Source organism: Schistocerca cancellata, chromosome 6 (assembly GCF_023864275.1).
Source record: "Schistocerca cancellata isolate TAMUIC-IGC-003103 chromosome 6, iqSchCanc2.1, whole genome shotgun sequence".
Taxonomy (NCBI): domain Eukaryota; kingdom Metazoa; phylum Arthropoda; class Insecta; order Orthoptera; family Acrididae; genus Schistocerca; species Schistocerca cancellata.
The window spans coordinates 433,967,899-433,983,933 of NC_064631.1; the positions used below are offsets into that span (position 1 = coordinate 433,967,899).

Below are 16,035 nucleotides of genomic sequence, written 5' to 3' on the forward strand. Positions count from 1 at the left end.
CCATGACATGATTTATATACCTTCTACTGCTAGTGTTCCCATCTGCCACTTGTGAGTGGTTAGTGCATGGTGACGTCAAACATAGGTGGTGGTCACATTAATATGACTGGGCAGTGTATATAGATAAGATTTATTCTGTGTAAGAGCCAAACTTCTGTAACTATATTTTGTTAGATGTATGTGCCCCAGTGTATCCCGTGCTGGTATCATCAACTGTTTCATCTCTATGTTTTTCACTTGAAATCATTTTCTGCTCCCTCCATTGCACCTTTGTCTGAGTACTATGTGACCTGATGTTCAGTAGGATGGCATGTTCATTCTCTGCCACTGTAGGGGAATGTTCTAATGTATGTGAATTCCTAAGGGACCGAACTGCTGAGGTCATCAGTCCCCAGACTTACACACTACTTAAACTAACTTAACGCTAAGGACAATACTCACACCCATGCCCAAGGGAGGACTTGGACCTCCACTGTAGGGAGATACAAGTGTTATTTAGCAGTTTTGCATTCCACACAGATTTCATCTGCTACTCCAATGTCCTCAAAGATTATATGTAGTGCTGTACAAAATTGATTAACCTACCCAATAAACAAATCTTGGAAGAAAGCTGCAGCAACCTAGAAATTAGAACCAACAGTTTCTACAACACACCTGCAGTGTCGAACAATAATGTTACAAAATGTGGATTACAAAATATAGTCAGCAGTGCAGTTCTGCCCGTGCCCAGATAAATCTAAAGTAATTCTTAGTTTCTTTAGCACCTATGATATTGCCACAAGCTGTGCCAGTTAGCAGTGCTGGCTAGTGTGCTGCAGGTAGTCATTTCAAATCCAATCGCCAGCAAATATTTGCTACTAGCTGTTACTCGCATATTAGCTGTTTTATTATGATGAGTGATGGTAAGTAAGTAAGCTGCTGTGTCTACAATAATTTCAACTGCCCTGACATGTCTGCCTCTCAGGTAAGCACAGCTCACAATGCGCACGCCCACCACCCCCTTCCCTACTGCCATAATGCACGATGGCACAGCACACGGTGTGTCGCTACTGAGTGATGTTTACGGTGGGTCATGAGCAGGTATGCACCTCTTTGCAGCGTGCTATTGCAGTAGCTATACATTATATAATTTGTACATTGTACAGAAAACAGACAGCAGCTGTAAGAGTCGAGAGGCAGGCAACGGAAGATGTGGTTGAGAAAGTAGTGAGACAAGGCTGTGGCCTGTCCCCTATGTTATTCAATCTGTTCATTGAGCAAGCAGTAAAGGAAACCAAAGAAAAATTTGGAGTACAAATTAAAGTTCATGGAGAAGAAATAAAAACTTTGAGGCTTGTTGATGGAATTGTAATTCTGTCAGAGACAGCAAATGGCTTGGAAGAGCAGCTGAACAAAATGGACAGCATCCTGAAAGATGGATATAAGATGAACATCAACAAAAGTGAAACAAGGATAATGGAATTTAGTCACATTAAATCCAGTGAAGTGGAGGGAATTAGATTAGGAAACAAGACACTTAAAGTAGTACATGAGTTTTCCTATTTGGGCAACAAAATAACTGTTGATGGCCAAAGTAGAGAGGATACAGAATGTAGACTGGCAATGGCAAGAAAAGCATTTCTGAAGAAGAGTAATTTGTTAACATTGAATATAGATTTAAGTGTTAAGAAGCCTTTTCTGAAAATATTTGTCCACAGTGTAGCCTTGTATGGAAGCGAAATATGTATGACAAACAGAAGTTTTTGAAATGTGATTCTACAGAAAAGAACCGAGAATTAGATGCATAGATCATGTAACTTATGAGGAGGTATTGAATAGACTTGGGGAGAAATCAAATTTGAGGGCTCAACCTGACTAGAAATAGAGATCAGTTGACAGGGCACATTCTGAGACATCAAGGGATCACCAACATAATATTAAAGGGAAGTGGGGCAGGGGTGGGAGGGGGGAGGAGGCGGGGGGAATGTAGAAGCAGACCAAGATATGAATACAGTAAGCAGAAAGATGTACGTTGCAGTAGTTACTCAGAGATGAAGAGATTTGCACAAGATAAAGTTGGATAAAGAGCTGCATCAAAACAGTCTTTAAACTGATGTAAAAAGAATTGTTCTTACTTTCTAAAGAAGCCTATGTTCCCAATCAAGATTACGACACCAAATTTCATTGAAATCAGTACAGCGGTTTAGTCATGAAAATGTAACAGACAGTGTTATTTTCAAATTTATAATATTAGTATGGATTTAATATTTATCACTTATAGAAGTCTCTCAAAATGTCCTGTGTTTGGAATTTCAATATTTGTATAAACAAAGCACTCTCTGTCCACAATGCAGTTCTGTTTGGTTTCCATGTTCGTGTCCATAATAAATGTGCTTCCCGTGCTAAGTGTTGCACTTCACTGATGACTCTGTTTCAGATTTTGATTCAATTGGATTAGATACAAGCAGTAGGTCAGCTTTACATCAAACATCTGTCAGTGTTTTCGGGAGATGCTGGTCAGGACCCAAAGAAATGGATCAAAGGACTCAGACAAGTTGCCACACAAAATAGGTGGAATGTCATGTGTTTGGCAACTGAGAGCTTCTGTTTGGACATCACGACCCAGCAGTGGTTTGAGAACAACAAGAGAAACCTCAATAGCTGGGAAAAAGTGCATGCGAACTTGAAGAAAAGCAAGTTGCTTAGCGGAAAAACAACTGAAGAACAGGGTGCAACATCATGATTAAACAACACAGTCTTACATATAGTTGGTCCTTATGCCACATACTGAATCCGAATAATAGAGATACCAAAATGATCTCAAATTAGATAAAGGGAGTTGCGTATGAAATCTACCGAGCCTTTCCACCAGTAAAGAATGTCACGGTGACAGAGGAATTCATCAAGTGGCGCCAGTGCATCAAGAAAATGCAAAAGAATAGAGTTGGACGAAAGACTTGACTTCCAAATGTGGTCCCAATGATACTTGTGGAAGACCACCATGACCTCATTTCTCTCATACACTAGATAGTAAGTGAAGAGATACATCAGTTTATGGCAGCCAAGAATGTCGGGCCAAGTACACATGAGAGAGAGAGAGAGAGAGAGAGAGAGAGAGAGAGAGAGAGAGAGAGACCTTGAATGTCAATCCTCTACATCTGGAGGTAATGGAGAATGTTGAAGAAAAGGTATATTGAGCCTTAGCATAAATGTTCGCCACCAGTCAAATCATTGTGAAGAATGTTCTACGCGAACTCTGACTCTGTCGCAGCTATCAAGCAACAACCCAGCATCTGGCCAAGGCAAGTGCAGATACAACCAAATCTTCCACCACATATAATGTCCAGCAGAAGAACATAGTGCACATAACAAAGAGGACAACACACCAGTATGTTTCCAATGTTGGTGTACTGAACACTTTGTATGAAACTGCAGAGGAAGAAGATGAGTGTTCAACAACTATTATGCCACAAGACATCAATCATCACAACAGTCCTATTCAGGCCAGCCTAGTTTAGACGATTATGGTCAACGTGTAGGAAGCAGCTCATCAAGTAACCTGGACAAGGTCACTCCCCAACACACCATAACCTTTCCCCTGCACTAGACAATGGTACCAGCCACTCACCTAGCTGCCAATTTCAGGAAAGGTAATCACCAGTTACCAAGACATCAGGAAATCTCACCAAAGTCATCATAGATGGCCAACCGGTCCGGACATTAGTCAACTCTGGCACTTCTTTTTCTGTAATGTCACATGCTAACGAAGGCTATGTTCAGTGACATGAAAGTGATTGTACTGAAAATCACAAATGGGAAACACACCTAGCCATCAGGAATATGTATTGTAAGGATAGCTGTCAATGACAGAATCGTCATTTAGTTTGTTGTTTAGCACAGTGCCCTCAAAATGTTATTCCTAGATGGGACTTCAGGCAGGCGTCACGAGCAGTCACAGACTGTGGAAGATCAGAGCTCGATATCGAGGAACCTATTCTACATAGCGCACATAAAACCTATTCCACATAGCGCACGTAACAAAGATTGCTCTGGGCAACTGCCTGGTTGAAGACTATGTTATCCTGTGGCCATCAAATGGAGAAGAGGCTGCAGGATGATATCAGTGAACCTTCACAGAGTCCTTGCTCCTCTCCTCCATTCATTTTGAAGAATAAGGGATGCACACGGCATTTGTACACCGATCACTGACAATGGAAAATATCACCAAAAAAAGATATCTACACACTGATGCTTGAAAGCAGTATTTCTCAACTACTGACATGTAGACAGCTTACTGGCAAATCAAGATTGACAAAGCTGACAGGGAAAGACTGCCTTAATAAGACCTGATGGCCTCTATGGAATCAAAATTATGTCATTTAGGCTTTGTAACATTAGAGTATATGATGGACAACTAGCTTCAATACCTTAAATGGACAACATTCATGTGACCTGGATGACACTGACATTTTTTCAAAAAAAATTGAAGAACATCTAAGCCACTTGGCAACAACGTCACCTCCACCTGAATCTGAAAGAGTGCCTCTTCTGCCACCCAAGAAATAAAAATCTTGGGCCACCTAGTTACAGGTGATGGAACGTGGCCTGAGCCAGAGAAAATAAGGCCATAGATCTTCCAACTCCTTGGCACATTTGTGATGGAATTTTCTTAGAGAATGTACTCGTACTACCAATGATTCATACAGCACTTGAATAACAAGCCACATGCCTTGCAAGAACTACTGTAAAGAGATGGCAAATTTTCTGGAACGGGGCACAAGAAAGTTCTTTCCTTGTCCTTAAGAAGGCACAAACATCATCTCCAGTATCTTCTCTGTATGTTGTGAATGCTGAAAGAGAACTTCACACTCATGTTAGTGGTTGTGGCATAGTGCAGCTCTAGTGTAAACTCAGAAAGGTGCTGAAAAGGCTACACCTTATACTCTCCAAGTCTAAGATGGATTACCCCACATCTGAAAATGAGTGCCTTGCAGTTGTTTGGGCAATCAACATGTTCCAGGTGTACTTATTTGGGAAACTGTTAAAAATTCTGATGGATCACCATTTTCTATGCTGGTTGACTAGCCTGAAGGATCCATTAGCTTGACTGGTGAGATTGACAACGAGGCTTCAGGAGTCACAGTGGTAAACAAATGTGGACAAGGTCACCAACTGCCTTTCAAGGAATCCTTTGGTGGAACACAGCTATATGGATGAAATCTTAGTCATCACTACATTAAATATCACAGATGCTGAACTGAGTGAACGTCCAGCACTGCTGAAAACCATAAAAGTCTTGAAGAAGGAGAAACTAACAAAAGGAGAACTCCAGTTAAAAAACTGAACATAGTTTAAGAAGACCTACAATCCAATGGAGCAAAAATAGTTGTTCATCATCCCAGTTCATCTACAGCCAGCTATCGTTAATTATTTCCATGATTCTCCAATTTCTGGTCATCTGGAATTCATGAAGATTCTAGACTGAATCAGATGCAGGTAACAATGGCTCAATTTGTGCCGATCCGTTAGACATTATGTGAGCCACTGTAAGGAATGCCAATGATAAAAGCATGTGCTTTGGGGCGCCTATCAATTACGACTACAGCAGCACCATTCCACTCGATTCAAACTAACCTTTGGAGGAAGTTCACGAAGTCAATAAATGGTAATCGATGGACTACAGTCTGCACTGTTTGACTAACCCGCTGCGCTGTCATTAAATCTGTACCTACTACTGAGGCTCCAGGAATTGCAAGGTTTCTTGTAAAACACACCATTTTGAAGCATGCAGCACCATATGTGACAATCCATGGTTGCAGAAAAGATCTCCAGTTGAGACTAGTATCAGAGGTAATTTCACACTGTGACATCATCCACAGGATAACAACATCCTACCACCCACAGATGAATGGCTTCACAGAACGCTCTAATAAGATGTTGGCAAATATTCCCTCGATGTACCTTCATGTCGAACAGCGAGATTGTGATAAATACTGGCCATCGTAACACAGCACATAACACAACGAAGCTAGATACTACAGGATTTGCATCATTCTTTCTGCTCCATGGCCGCAAGCCCGAAACAATAATGTTCTTGGTTCAACAGGCTGATGTTTAGGATGACTGTGAAACATTTCATGAGAAGGACCAATGAAACAAGACAGCTGGTATGCATATAGTGCCTGGAAGCCCAGGAGAAGGACCGAGAGCACTATAACACCAAGCATACGCCAGTGAGATACGACCCAGCAGATGTAGTATGGATTTTTGTGGCGGTTCGGAAAGGGAGACTATCAGAAAAGTTACTGAAATGTTGCTTTGGACCATATTGTATTCTTGACTGATTGGTGGACATCACATACGAACTGAAGGATTATGACACTGCATCACTGCAACCACAGAGATTTCATCCATGTCTTCCATATCGTATAAAGCTTTAATATTGTCCTGAGCCACAGATCAACAATGAGGGTTTCTCATTCGAGATAACTGAAGGATTGCTCAATGATTGTGTAGCTAGAACAGCAGAGTTATCACAGTAAAAATGCAATATCACACAATGTAAAGTCCAGGATGGAATAACAACAGCGGCTACAGACAAAGGTGGGTGTGTACGAGTAGTGCTGTGTGTGTGTGTGTGTGTGTGTGAAGTCGGCCTTTTGGACACAAGCTAAATGTATATCAATATTTTTGTTGTGCCTGTCTGTGAATCAATGTTGCCTCTATACAGTAAATATCATGGCGCAGAGGGTGTGGTAACATGAAACAAACCATGGAATCTCTAGTACTGCCATTAAGAGGACCACTGGGGAGATCTAGATCTAGGATGCTGGACTTGGATCCAATGTGAACTTCTGACACAGTGGGTCACCGTACTCCTATGAGAAATTTTGAAATAGCAGGTTATTGTTTCCCCAGGAGAGGGAGCAATGCTGAGAATTGTGTTACATGCAGTGTGGACTAACAGTTAGCATTGATGGCTGGCATGCTGCAGTTTGTCGTTTCAAATCTGTTCAGCAGCTAATACCTGTCATATAGTATTTACCATTTCTAAAAGTTTCTAGAAATTCCTTATGTCCATAGTATTTGCATATTCTAGAATATTTTATATCTATATAAACAGCAGCACTCAGGAGGCACTTCTGTTCCTTCTGTATGTTAATGCCTGTAATACGCTGAAGTGACAAAAGTCATGGTATCAATATCCACATATACAGATAGTGGTAGTATTACGTACACAAGGTCTAAAAGGGCAGTGCATTTGCTGAGCAGTCATTTGTACTCAGGTGATTCATGCGAAAAGGTTTTCGAAGTGATTATGGCTGCACAACAAGAATTAACAGACTCTGAACGTGGAATGATAGTCAGCACAAGACACATGGAACATTCCATTTCAGAGATTGTTAGGGAATTTAATATTCTGAGACCTACAATGTCAAGTGTGCCAAGAATACTTACTTTGAGGCATGGACAACACAGTGGCTGAAAGCCTTTACTAGACAACCAAGTAGCGGCGTTTGTGTAGAGTTATCAGTGCTAACAGACAAATAATCACAGAAATCACGGTGGGACATACGACAAATGTATCTGTTAGAAAAGTGCAGTGAAGTTTGGTGTTAATGGGCTACAGCAGCAGACAACCAACACAAGTGCCTCTGCTAATGAGACGATGTCTCCTGCAGCACCTTTCCTGGGCTTGTGGCCATATTGGTTGGACCCTACATGACTAGAAAACAGTGGCCTGGTCAGATGAGTCCTAATTTCAATTGGTAAGATCTGGTGGTAGGGCAGCCACACGAAGTCAAGGACCCAGCTGTCTACAAGGCACTGTGCAAGCTGGTGGCGGCTCCGTAATGGTGCGTTTACTGGGGCCACTGGTACAAATGAACTGATCACTGACTGGAAATGGTTACATTCAGCTACTTGGACACCATCTGCAGCCATTCAAGACTTTCATGTTCCCAAAAAAATGATGGATTTTTTTATGGATGACAATCTGCCATGTCACCAGGCCACAAATGTTCGTGACTGGTTTGAAGAACATCCTGGGCAGTTTGAGCGAATGATCTGGCTACCCAGATAGCCCGACAGAATCCCATTGAACATTTATGCGACATAATGGTGTGGTTACTTCATGCAAAAAATCCTGCACCAGAAATATTTTTGTAATTATGGGCAGCTATAGAGACAGCATGGCTGAATATTTCTGCAGGAGACTTCCAACGACTTCTTGTGTCCATCTCATGGCAAGTTACTGCACTACGTCAGACAAAAAGAGGCCCGACAAGATATTGGGAGGTATCCCATGACTTTTGTCACCTCAGTGTAAAGTGCTTTCAGTGCCAGGTGTTTTACTTCAGTAATGACCCTACTTTTGTATTTGGGCTTGATCGCAGTCACAACCTAACAGTATTATACAGCTCCCTCTTGTTTCAGGATTGTAATTTTGACTAAACCAAGTTATGACTGTTATTAATCCCAATGTCATATGCTCCTCATCAATTTATGTATTTATGCTTCACCACGGGAAAAGCTAGGCTGCAGAATAAACATGCAAGACACAAAGCTGACTGAAAATGTGGGTTAGGATACAGCAGAAAACACAGATTATACATACTTGATGAGAGGATACAGAGGAGAGTGATGTAGCAAAGATTGATTCAGTCATTAACATGCACAGTCTTTTGTTACAATGGAGACCAGGAGGAGGAACATTTCTTTTGTTATTAGTTTTAAAAACCAAGTAGAGTTAAAATGTAATCCTTATGAAGCATAATGTACAGGGTGGCGCAGATGGATCGGGTGGTTTTAAAATACTTGTCAAACTGTCAATTGTAAAGGTATTGGATTGAAATAAAGTGCAAAACGTGTAGTTACAATGGAAGTTTATTAACAAAAAAATAGTAATGTTAGTTTTTAAAAATTACATCCATCAAATGCCCTCCTTCTCGAGCGACGCATTCTTGGAGTCGGTCCTTAACGTTCCGCATTGCCCGCTCAAGCACATCACCAGGAATTGATGTGATTTCGGTGTGAATTGCTGCCTTGAACTCCTGAATGGTCCGGGGTTTGTTCATGTAGACCCTTGCTTTTAAATAGCCCCATAAGAAAAAGTCACATACCGTGAGGTCCGGTGAGCGAGGGGGCCAATGGACATCTCCATTACGGGAAATCAAACGGCCAGGGAACAGAGCGCGTACAGCTTGCATTGATATCCTAGCGGTATGTGCAGTTGCCCCGTCTTGTTGGAACCACATATTGCCCATGTCGTAATTGTTCTCTTCAAGTTGTGGGAGAAGAAAATCTTCAATCATGTTCACATAACGCTGCGAATTAACAGTAACCGCCTGCTCTCTTTCATTTTCAAAAAAGTAAGGACCAATTATCCCTACCTTAGAAACCCCACACCAAACCGTCACTTTGTCACTATGGAGAGGCCGTTGGTGTAGATCTCTTGGGTTAGTGTCGGCCCAGTAACGGCAATTTTGCTTGTTTACGTATCCGTTAATGTGAAAGTGAGCCTCGTCAGACATCATGATAATCAGGTTTACATCTTCCAATAACTCCAACATCTGTTGGCTAAACTGAAGCCTTTGAAGATGGTCTGTTGGGAGAATCTTCTGTACCAACAGGATTTTATAGGGGTGGAATTTCAGTTCTTCGTTAAGAATCCTTTGAAGGCTCCGACGTGACATTCCAAGAGCTTGAGCACGACGTCTCGTTGATCGACGTGGGCTCGCAGTGACATCGCGTCTCACACGCTCCACGTTCTCAGGCGTTGTTATTGTTGGCGGTCTAGGCGTCCATTTTGGAGCACATGAACCAGTAGTGCGGAAATTATGCACCCAACTCAATATCGTATCTCGCTTAGGAACACTACCGCGAGGTGGGATGTTGAAACGCCGGCGAAAGGCACGCGTCACAGCAACAATTGACTCGTTATTGCGTATGAACTCTTCCACTGCGAAAACACGATGCTCAACGGACCACGTAGCCATCGCGACTGACTGCCAGCCTGCAACTGAAACTTCCCGTCCCCCCCCACCACAGGACGAAGTCGCCGAACACCTGGCTCCCCCCCTCCAGACGTACAGTCCACTTCAAAACCACCCGATCCATCTGCGCCACCCTGTACAATAATAAAAACTTAACTAAGACACTTTTAAAGTGGGTTTACTTCACCACACAGTCTTGAACAAATCCCTACTTTAACAGAGGTATGTCATTACATTCTGACTCTACAGACTAAATTGTAACATCCATTATAATTTCTAGGGTAAATGTGGATTAACACTACATCTAAATTTTCACAAATTACTTTAACAATTTTACTGCAATACAAAATTATATTTTACCTGGTAAATGTGGAATGTCACAGAATCTCCAGTAAGTATGTATGCATCGGAAGGCATTATTAATAAATTAGCCACAATCATAAGTTCTACTTGAATAGGTGGTATATTGCTATACTCTTCCTGTGGCAGACGTACAGATATCTGCAAAAGAAAATAAACGAGCGAGTATTAAGCTAATGGACACCAGATATAATTTTTTGTACCTGTTGCAGGTAAATTTATGGCAGCATCTAACTACATTAAAAATGTGTAAAAAACTTAACATATGCACAAGAAGAGAAAAAAACGCTTATTCCATTCCAAATTGAGCAATTTAATAGCTAAGCTGTAATAAAATCAACAGAAAAACACTACTGCATAAAATCTTGTTGCTCACTTCAATGTTCAAACCTTTTACATTCTACTTGTATTTATGTTCCTGTAACAAAAAAAGATAGATGTCCATTTATTGGAATGTCCATTTATTGGAATATTTCTGCAAGATGGAGTTCGACAGCATTAATTTTACTTCTAATAAGTTTCTTTAGTAAGGAGTTTTATCTCCTGTGAAGCTCTGAATCTCTTGATTAATATTCTAAACAGGAATAACAGTATATTGTGTAGTTGCTACTCATCATATAGTGGAGTAGCAACTTCCCTTGAGTACTGAGAGTTATTTTCTGATTTGAATAGTATGCACTGTAAAATGAGAGAGAAAGAAGAGAACAAAATGCAAAAATGAGCTGATGGTGCTTAAGGATAGAGGCACAGACACTTAAGCCATCCACTGGTAAATGTCGAAAACAAAGCTGGCAGAAGTGCACGGCCAGTGTTGGTATGAAAACTGATTTATCAAAGACTGCTACAGGTAAAATATATTTGAATTACAGCATAAATGATGAACTGTAGCTTCAATTTAAATTATTTACTACTTAAAATGGCATTATTGCTGTAACCCTGTAACTAGGTGTAAAAGAAGCCCCCTTCCCATTACTACATTTGGCTTGATTAGATTAGACCTACAGTGCCAGAAAACATAATTTTCTAATTGTTAACAAATGGATTCAGAACATCAAGAGGTTGTGCTTATGTTGTAAAGGCACTGTGCAAGTTTGACAAAACAAATGTTACAGTTAATTTCGAAGGTAGGATGATTCCAATCTGTATTGGGTATTAAATGTGAACATGAGAAGCAGTTTCATAAAATCAAGCCAATCACACCTAGTAGTGTGTTTCTTTGATCAAGGGATACAATAATTTCCCCAATGAATTACAAAAGTGTATCGAAGATACAATCAAAGTTAAGATATCTCAATATAAGATCCCACATCCATGCAATAATACAGGCACCACAACTGTCTTGCAAGACTTAAGCAATGTATCCTTTTGGTCTTATTCTTCACTCTTTAACATATTGTAACGCATATACATGATGTTAAAAAAAGGATTCCAAATTTTGTGTACATCAAAACAAGAAAAAATGTAGTAAATATGGGCTATAAAATATAAACAATTGTTCATCTTTGCTACAGTGAAACACACATTTTCTCGTAAAAAAAAGGTGCTAATAGCTATTAAGGAATGCATTTCAGGGCCCTTGTTTAATGGTGATTTCTGTTCCTTTTTTTATCCACACTACCACCTTTCAAACCATGAAAATCAAAGAGCTTGCAGTAAAAGAAATGTGTTTTACAGAATAAAAGATGAACAAGTGCTCATATCTCTTAAGGTATGCATTTTATATAGCCATGCTTACTGGACCTTCTTTTTTCTTATTTTGCTCATTCTGCTGTCTCTCAAAATATTGGAATACATTTTTTAACATCCTGTATATTGAAATTTATGTATTTTATTTTTTATGATGTAGTTTTGGTTATAGCTGATTTCAGATGTTAGATAATTGCAGTGTGACACCTTGTAACATTTATTAATGTACAAGAGTTTGTTTTGGTGGGTATTAGTCTCTTCATTTGTTATCATGAGACAGTACTGACCAGTTCATTTTTTCATATTTTCATACATAGAGTTCAGTTAAATGATTATAGATACCTTACTGTCCCATCTGAAACAGCTGTTAAATTTTTTCTTTAATTTTTCTAATCACAATATAAAATTACAAATGTTTTAAATAATTATTTCATTTCTATTTTTATAGATCTGAGCACAAATTGATACGATCTAAAATTCAGGACTGTAAATATATTAATTAAAGATTAACATTTATGGCACTCAATGTATAAACTCTGAAAGCTCTAAAAATCTTGGAGCATTTTTGGTGTGATCCTATTTCATAAACACAAGACAGTTCCAATAAATAATTGTGACAGTATAGTTGCAATTTCAAAAATAATATTTTGTATATCATTATAAATAAACTAATGCCAATAACAAAAAAAACTGAAGAATTTAATTTTCAAGAAAACCAGAATTCAAAAACTTCACTTGCATCATACAAAAATAAAGAAGACTGGAGGTTTATAATGAAATGTCCACAATGAATTTTTGATGTAAGTTATAAGTAATAATTATGTTGTACTTCTCGCTCTCAAATTACTTTTAAAAAAATTGTAACAAACCAATTGTTCTGGAGAAATATGTAACTAACAGAACTGAAAATTATTTAGAATATATTTAGAAGTCAAGAACAGTTTAAAAGCATTTGAATCTGTTGTTTTTGTTGTCATTAACCCAGATCTTTGCTATCATTGCAAGCAGTCCTTAGAATGCCATTACTTTTACTTTTGGATTTGATATTTCCTCTCTGTATTTTTTACTTGCTACATTCATCTGAAATGATTTTTTTCGCGACTGATCTGGGCAAGAAGCATCCCATCATTTCCAAACTTGTCAGTTGTCTTCGCGAACAAGCCAAACACCCGAATGTGCCGACCAATCATAAGCAAGTTCAGTATAATTGGCGAACTCTCCCACGGGACAGGTACATACCATATCATCTGTCACTTGTACCTCACCCCATTTTGGTACCATATGCTACTTCATGTGTATCAAGCTACATTAAGGTGAGCTTCTAGCAATTCCTTCCTCAGTAATATATGACAGAATCACCATGTCCCTTCTGTCGCAAGATAAAATACTGGGGGACACAGCCAGGACTATCACACATCCCCCTCGTTCTTCAATTTCCAATGGCATCTCCTGGCAGGGAAATGTATATTTAAAGAAAAGGCTACTATCCGTTAATGAGAACTGTGAACTGGGTGAGACGTGAAAATCATAGTGAGAACAGTGAACTGCAATAATTATCGCAAACCCCTCGAATCAGTAGTGAATAAACAGTGAAAAAGATAAAAAGCGACACCGTGTGAACTGTGATATTATAATCTGTTTGAACTTTTGTAAGTTTCTTTGAACTGTTGGGCAACAAAATTTATAAATGCTTCTAATTAATCAGTGTTGCATGGTTGAAAGTGAAAGCGCAAATGAAAGTGCAAAGTTATAAGTGTGTGGTCCGGTCCAAAGGGATTACAATGTGTGTGCACGGTCCAAAGTGATTATGCTTTATTTCACCGCTACGAGAAACAAAGCTTCAGGAAGCAGTTAGCAGAGCAGCGTACAGCAGGTGACGCAAATGATTTGGAAGCAACACCTGTCGCCTCTACCAGCTGCAGTCCAACGTCAGGGAGCGGCAAACAGCAGGGATTGGCGTCTGTGGTCGACTATGGCAGCCAAAGACACCCAACATGACAAAAAAAAAAAAAAAAAAAAAAAAAAAAAAAAAAAAATGCGATGAGCAGCAGCACCGCATCGGAGAAGGAGGTAGCATGTACGCTAATCACTTTACAGCTAGCGAGAGGAAGCTAGTATTGACAACCATAGGGATTTTTTTAGAATATTGTTAAATTGCTTTGTAATAATTTATTTAATAACAAAATGTCAAGAGAAAGTGAAAAATGGTACAATCTGAGAAGTAAAGAGGTAGTGCAGCCTCAGGGTAATGAAATGGAAGAGGTAGGGCATGCCAGATGAAATTGGTAAAAAGAGTAAAACAGCATCATCTGATACATTGCCTACATACGATAATAATCAACTTATGTTTGAATTATTAATGGAGTTAGTATCTGGGCAAAAAGAACTAAAAATATGGCTGGAAGAGAAGATAGAACAAGAGCAAACATTTCTTGCTGATAAAATAGAAGCAACAAATGAGGACTTAGCAAAAATTAATTGTGAGTCTAAACATTTAGAGAACAGAGTTGAGTCTCATGAAACGAGAATAGGGGATTGTGAGAAAAGGGTGAAGAATGGGATTAAAAATTAGGTAAGTGTAAGAAAGAGTTTAACCTAAGACTGATAATGAAGTAGTGAAAATAAATGATCCCATGCAAGCTCAATATACTTTTGTATTGTTAGTTAGGGATGAAGTCATTAAATTAAGTAATGATCAGAGTAAAATAAACAAAACTTGCGAAGACACCCATGAAAAACAAAACAAACAAGTTGTAGACTTCCTTCCCAGGGGACACCACCTTGAAGTAGCATTGCCTGTGAGGGCGGGAAGGCTTGTTTGTTTGCGGGAAGCTGAGGGCTATGGCGGCTGTGGGAACCTACGGTCAGTAAGGTCTTAGCTGATGGACCAGACTAAATGTGTCCCACAACAACCTGTCATCCCACATCCATTCCTTGAGCTTTCCCAACACCTCAATACCCCACCCAAGGTGTGATGCGATCCGTGCCAAGGGGCGCATGGCACATTAGAAGATGTGTCATGAACAGAGACTCAGGGATACCGGGCAACTCCCTGAGTAATTAGCCTTGCACCACATGGGGTTTCCATGGTGTGGACTGCTTAGATCCCCAACTCTTGTGGGACCAAAATGGATATGAAAGAAGATAGTAATACTGAGGGGCAAGTTTAGACATCAGACACCCAAACATCGAGCTGGAACCGATGGAAATCATCCCCTCAGCTGAACAGGGGGACAGACCTGTTCAACAAAAGTGGAGGGAACTGAAAGGGCTTGAGCCCAAGACCTCCAAGAAAAGACAGTACCAGGGTGAAGGGGGTGCACAAACCCTCTCTACATCGAGGGCAGGCAGTAAGAGAACAAGGGAGGAATCTAAGACTCCCTAGGGAAACTGACCTATAGTACTACAGTCTTGGTTTTTAGGATGGCAGTTATCTAGCAGGGCTATCCACTGGTCAAGATCACCTAGCAGCAGGAGCAACTCGTGCAGATGACTCTCTTTGAGAAGATTGGGCGGGGAGGGGGGGGGGGGGGGGCGCTAGTCCAGGACCCATATTCAGGAGAGTCTATCTGGATCACTGTGCTCTTTTCTTTGTCTGTGACGGGGTGGGTACAGTGGACTGGCTAAGGAAAAGGTGCCCCTAATATAACCGTGGAAGGATGTGAAGCTGCTGGTAAAGACAGCGGCTGAGCTCTTCAACACCACAAAGATATTAATCTCGGTGCCAAAAGTCTCTCAAGAGACTCTGATTGAGAAAATAGGTTTTCAAAACCCAAAAGTCTCGACAGAGGATTGGAAGGTAATCAACCAGGAGGTTGCACCAAAAGACCAAACCCTTTTTGTCGAAGTCAGAGAGAAGTTCCTGAGGGCAATGCAGGAACAGGACCTGAGACTATTCTTGGGGTTCTCACAGGTTGCTGTCAGGGTAATCAAAGACATTAGAAGTGACAATGGCAGATAGATGGAGACCGAATGTGCTGCAGATCAATCTGCAACACAGTAAAGGGGCCACTGC

The 16,035-nt window shown here is 40.2% G+C and overlaps 1 protein-coding gene across 1 annotated transcript in view; it reads right to left on the bottom strand.

The window, feature by feature from the left end:
• Positions 1-16,035, bottom strand: part of LOC126088118 (nuclear pore membrane glycoprotein 210) — a 241,665-nt gene that overhangs the window by 178,970 nt on the left and 46,660 nt on the right. The window contains exon 4 of the mRNA XM_049906217.1: positions 10,335-10,475. Within this exon, the coding sequence (XP_049762174.1) occupies positions 10,335-10,475 (141 nt within the window). The remainder of the gene's footprint in view (positions 1-10,334; positions 10,476-16,035) is intronic.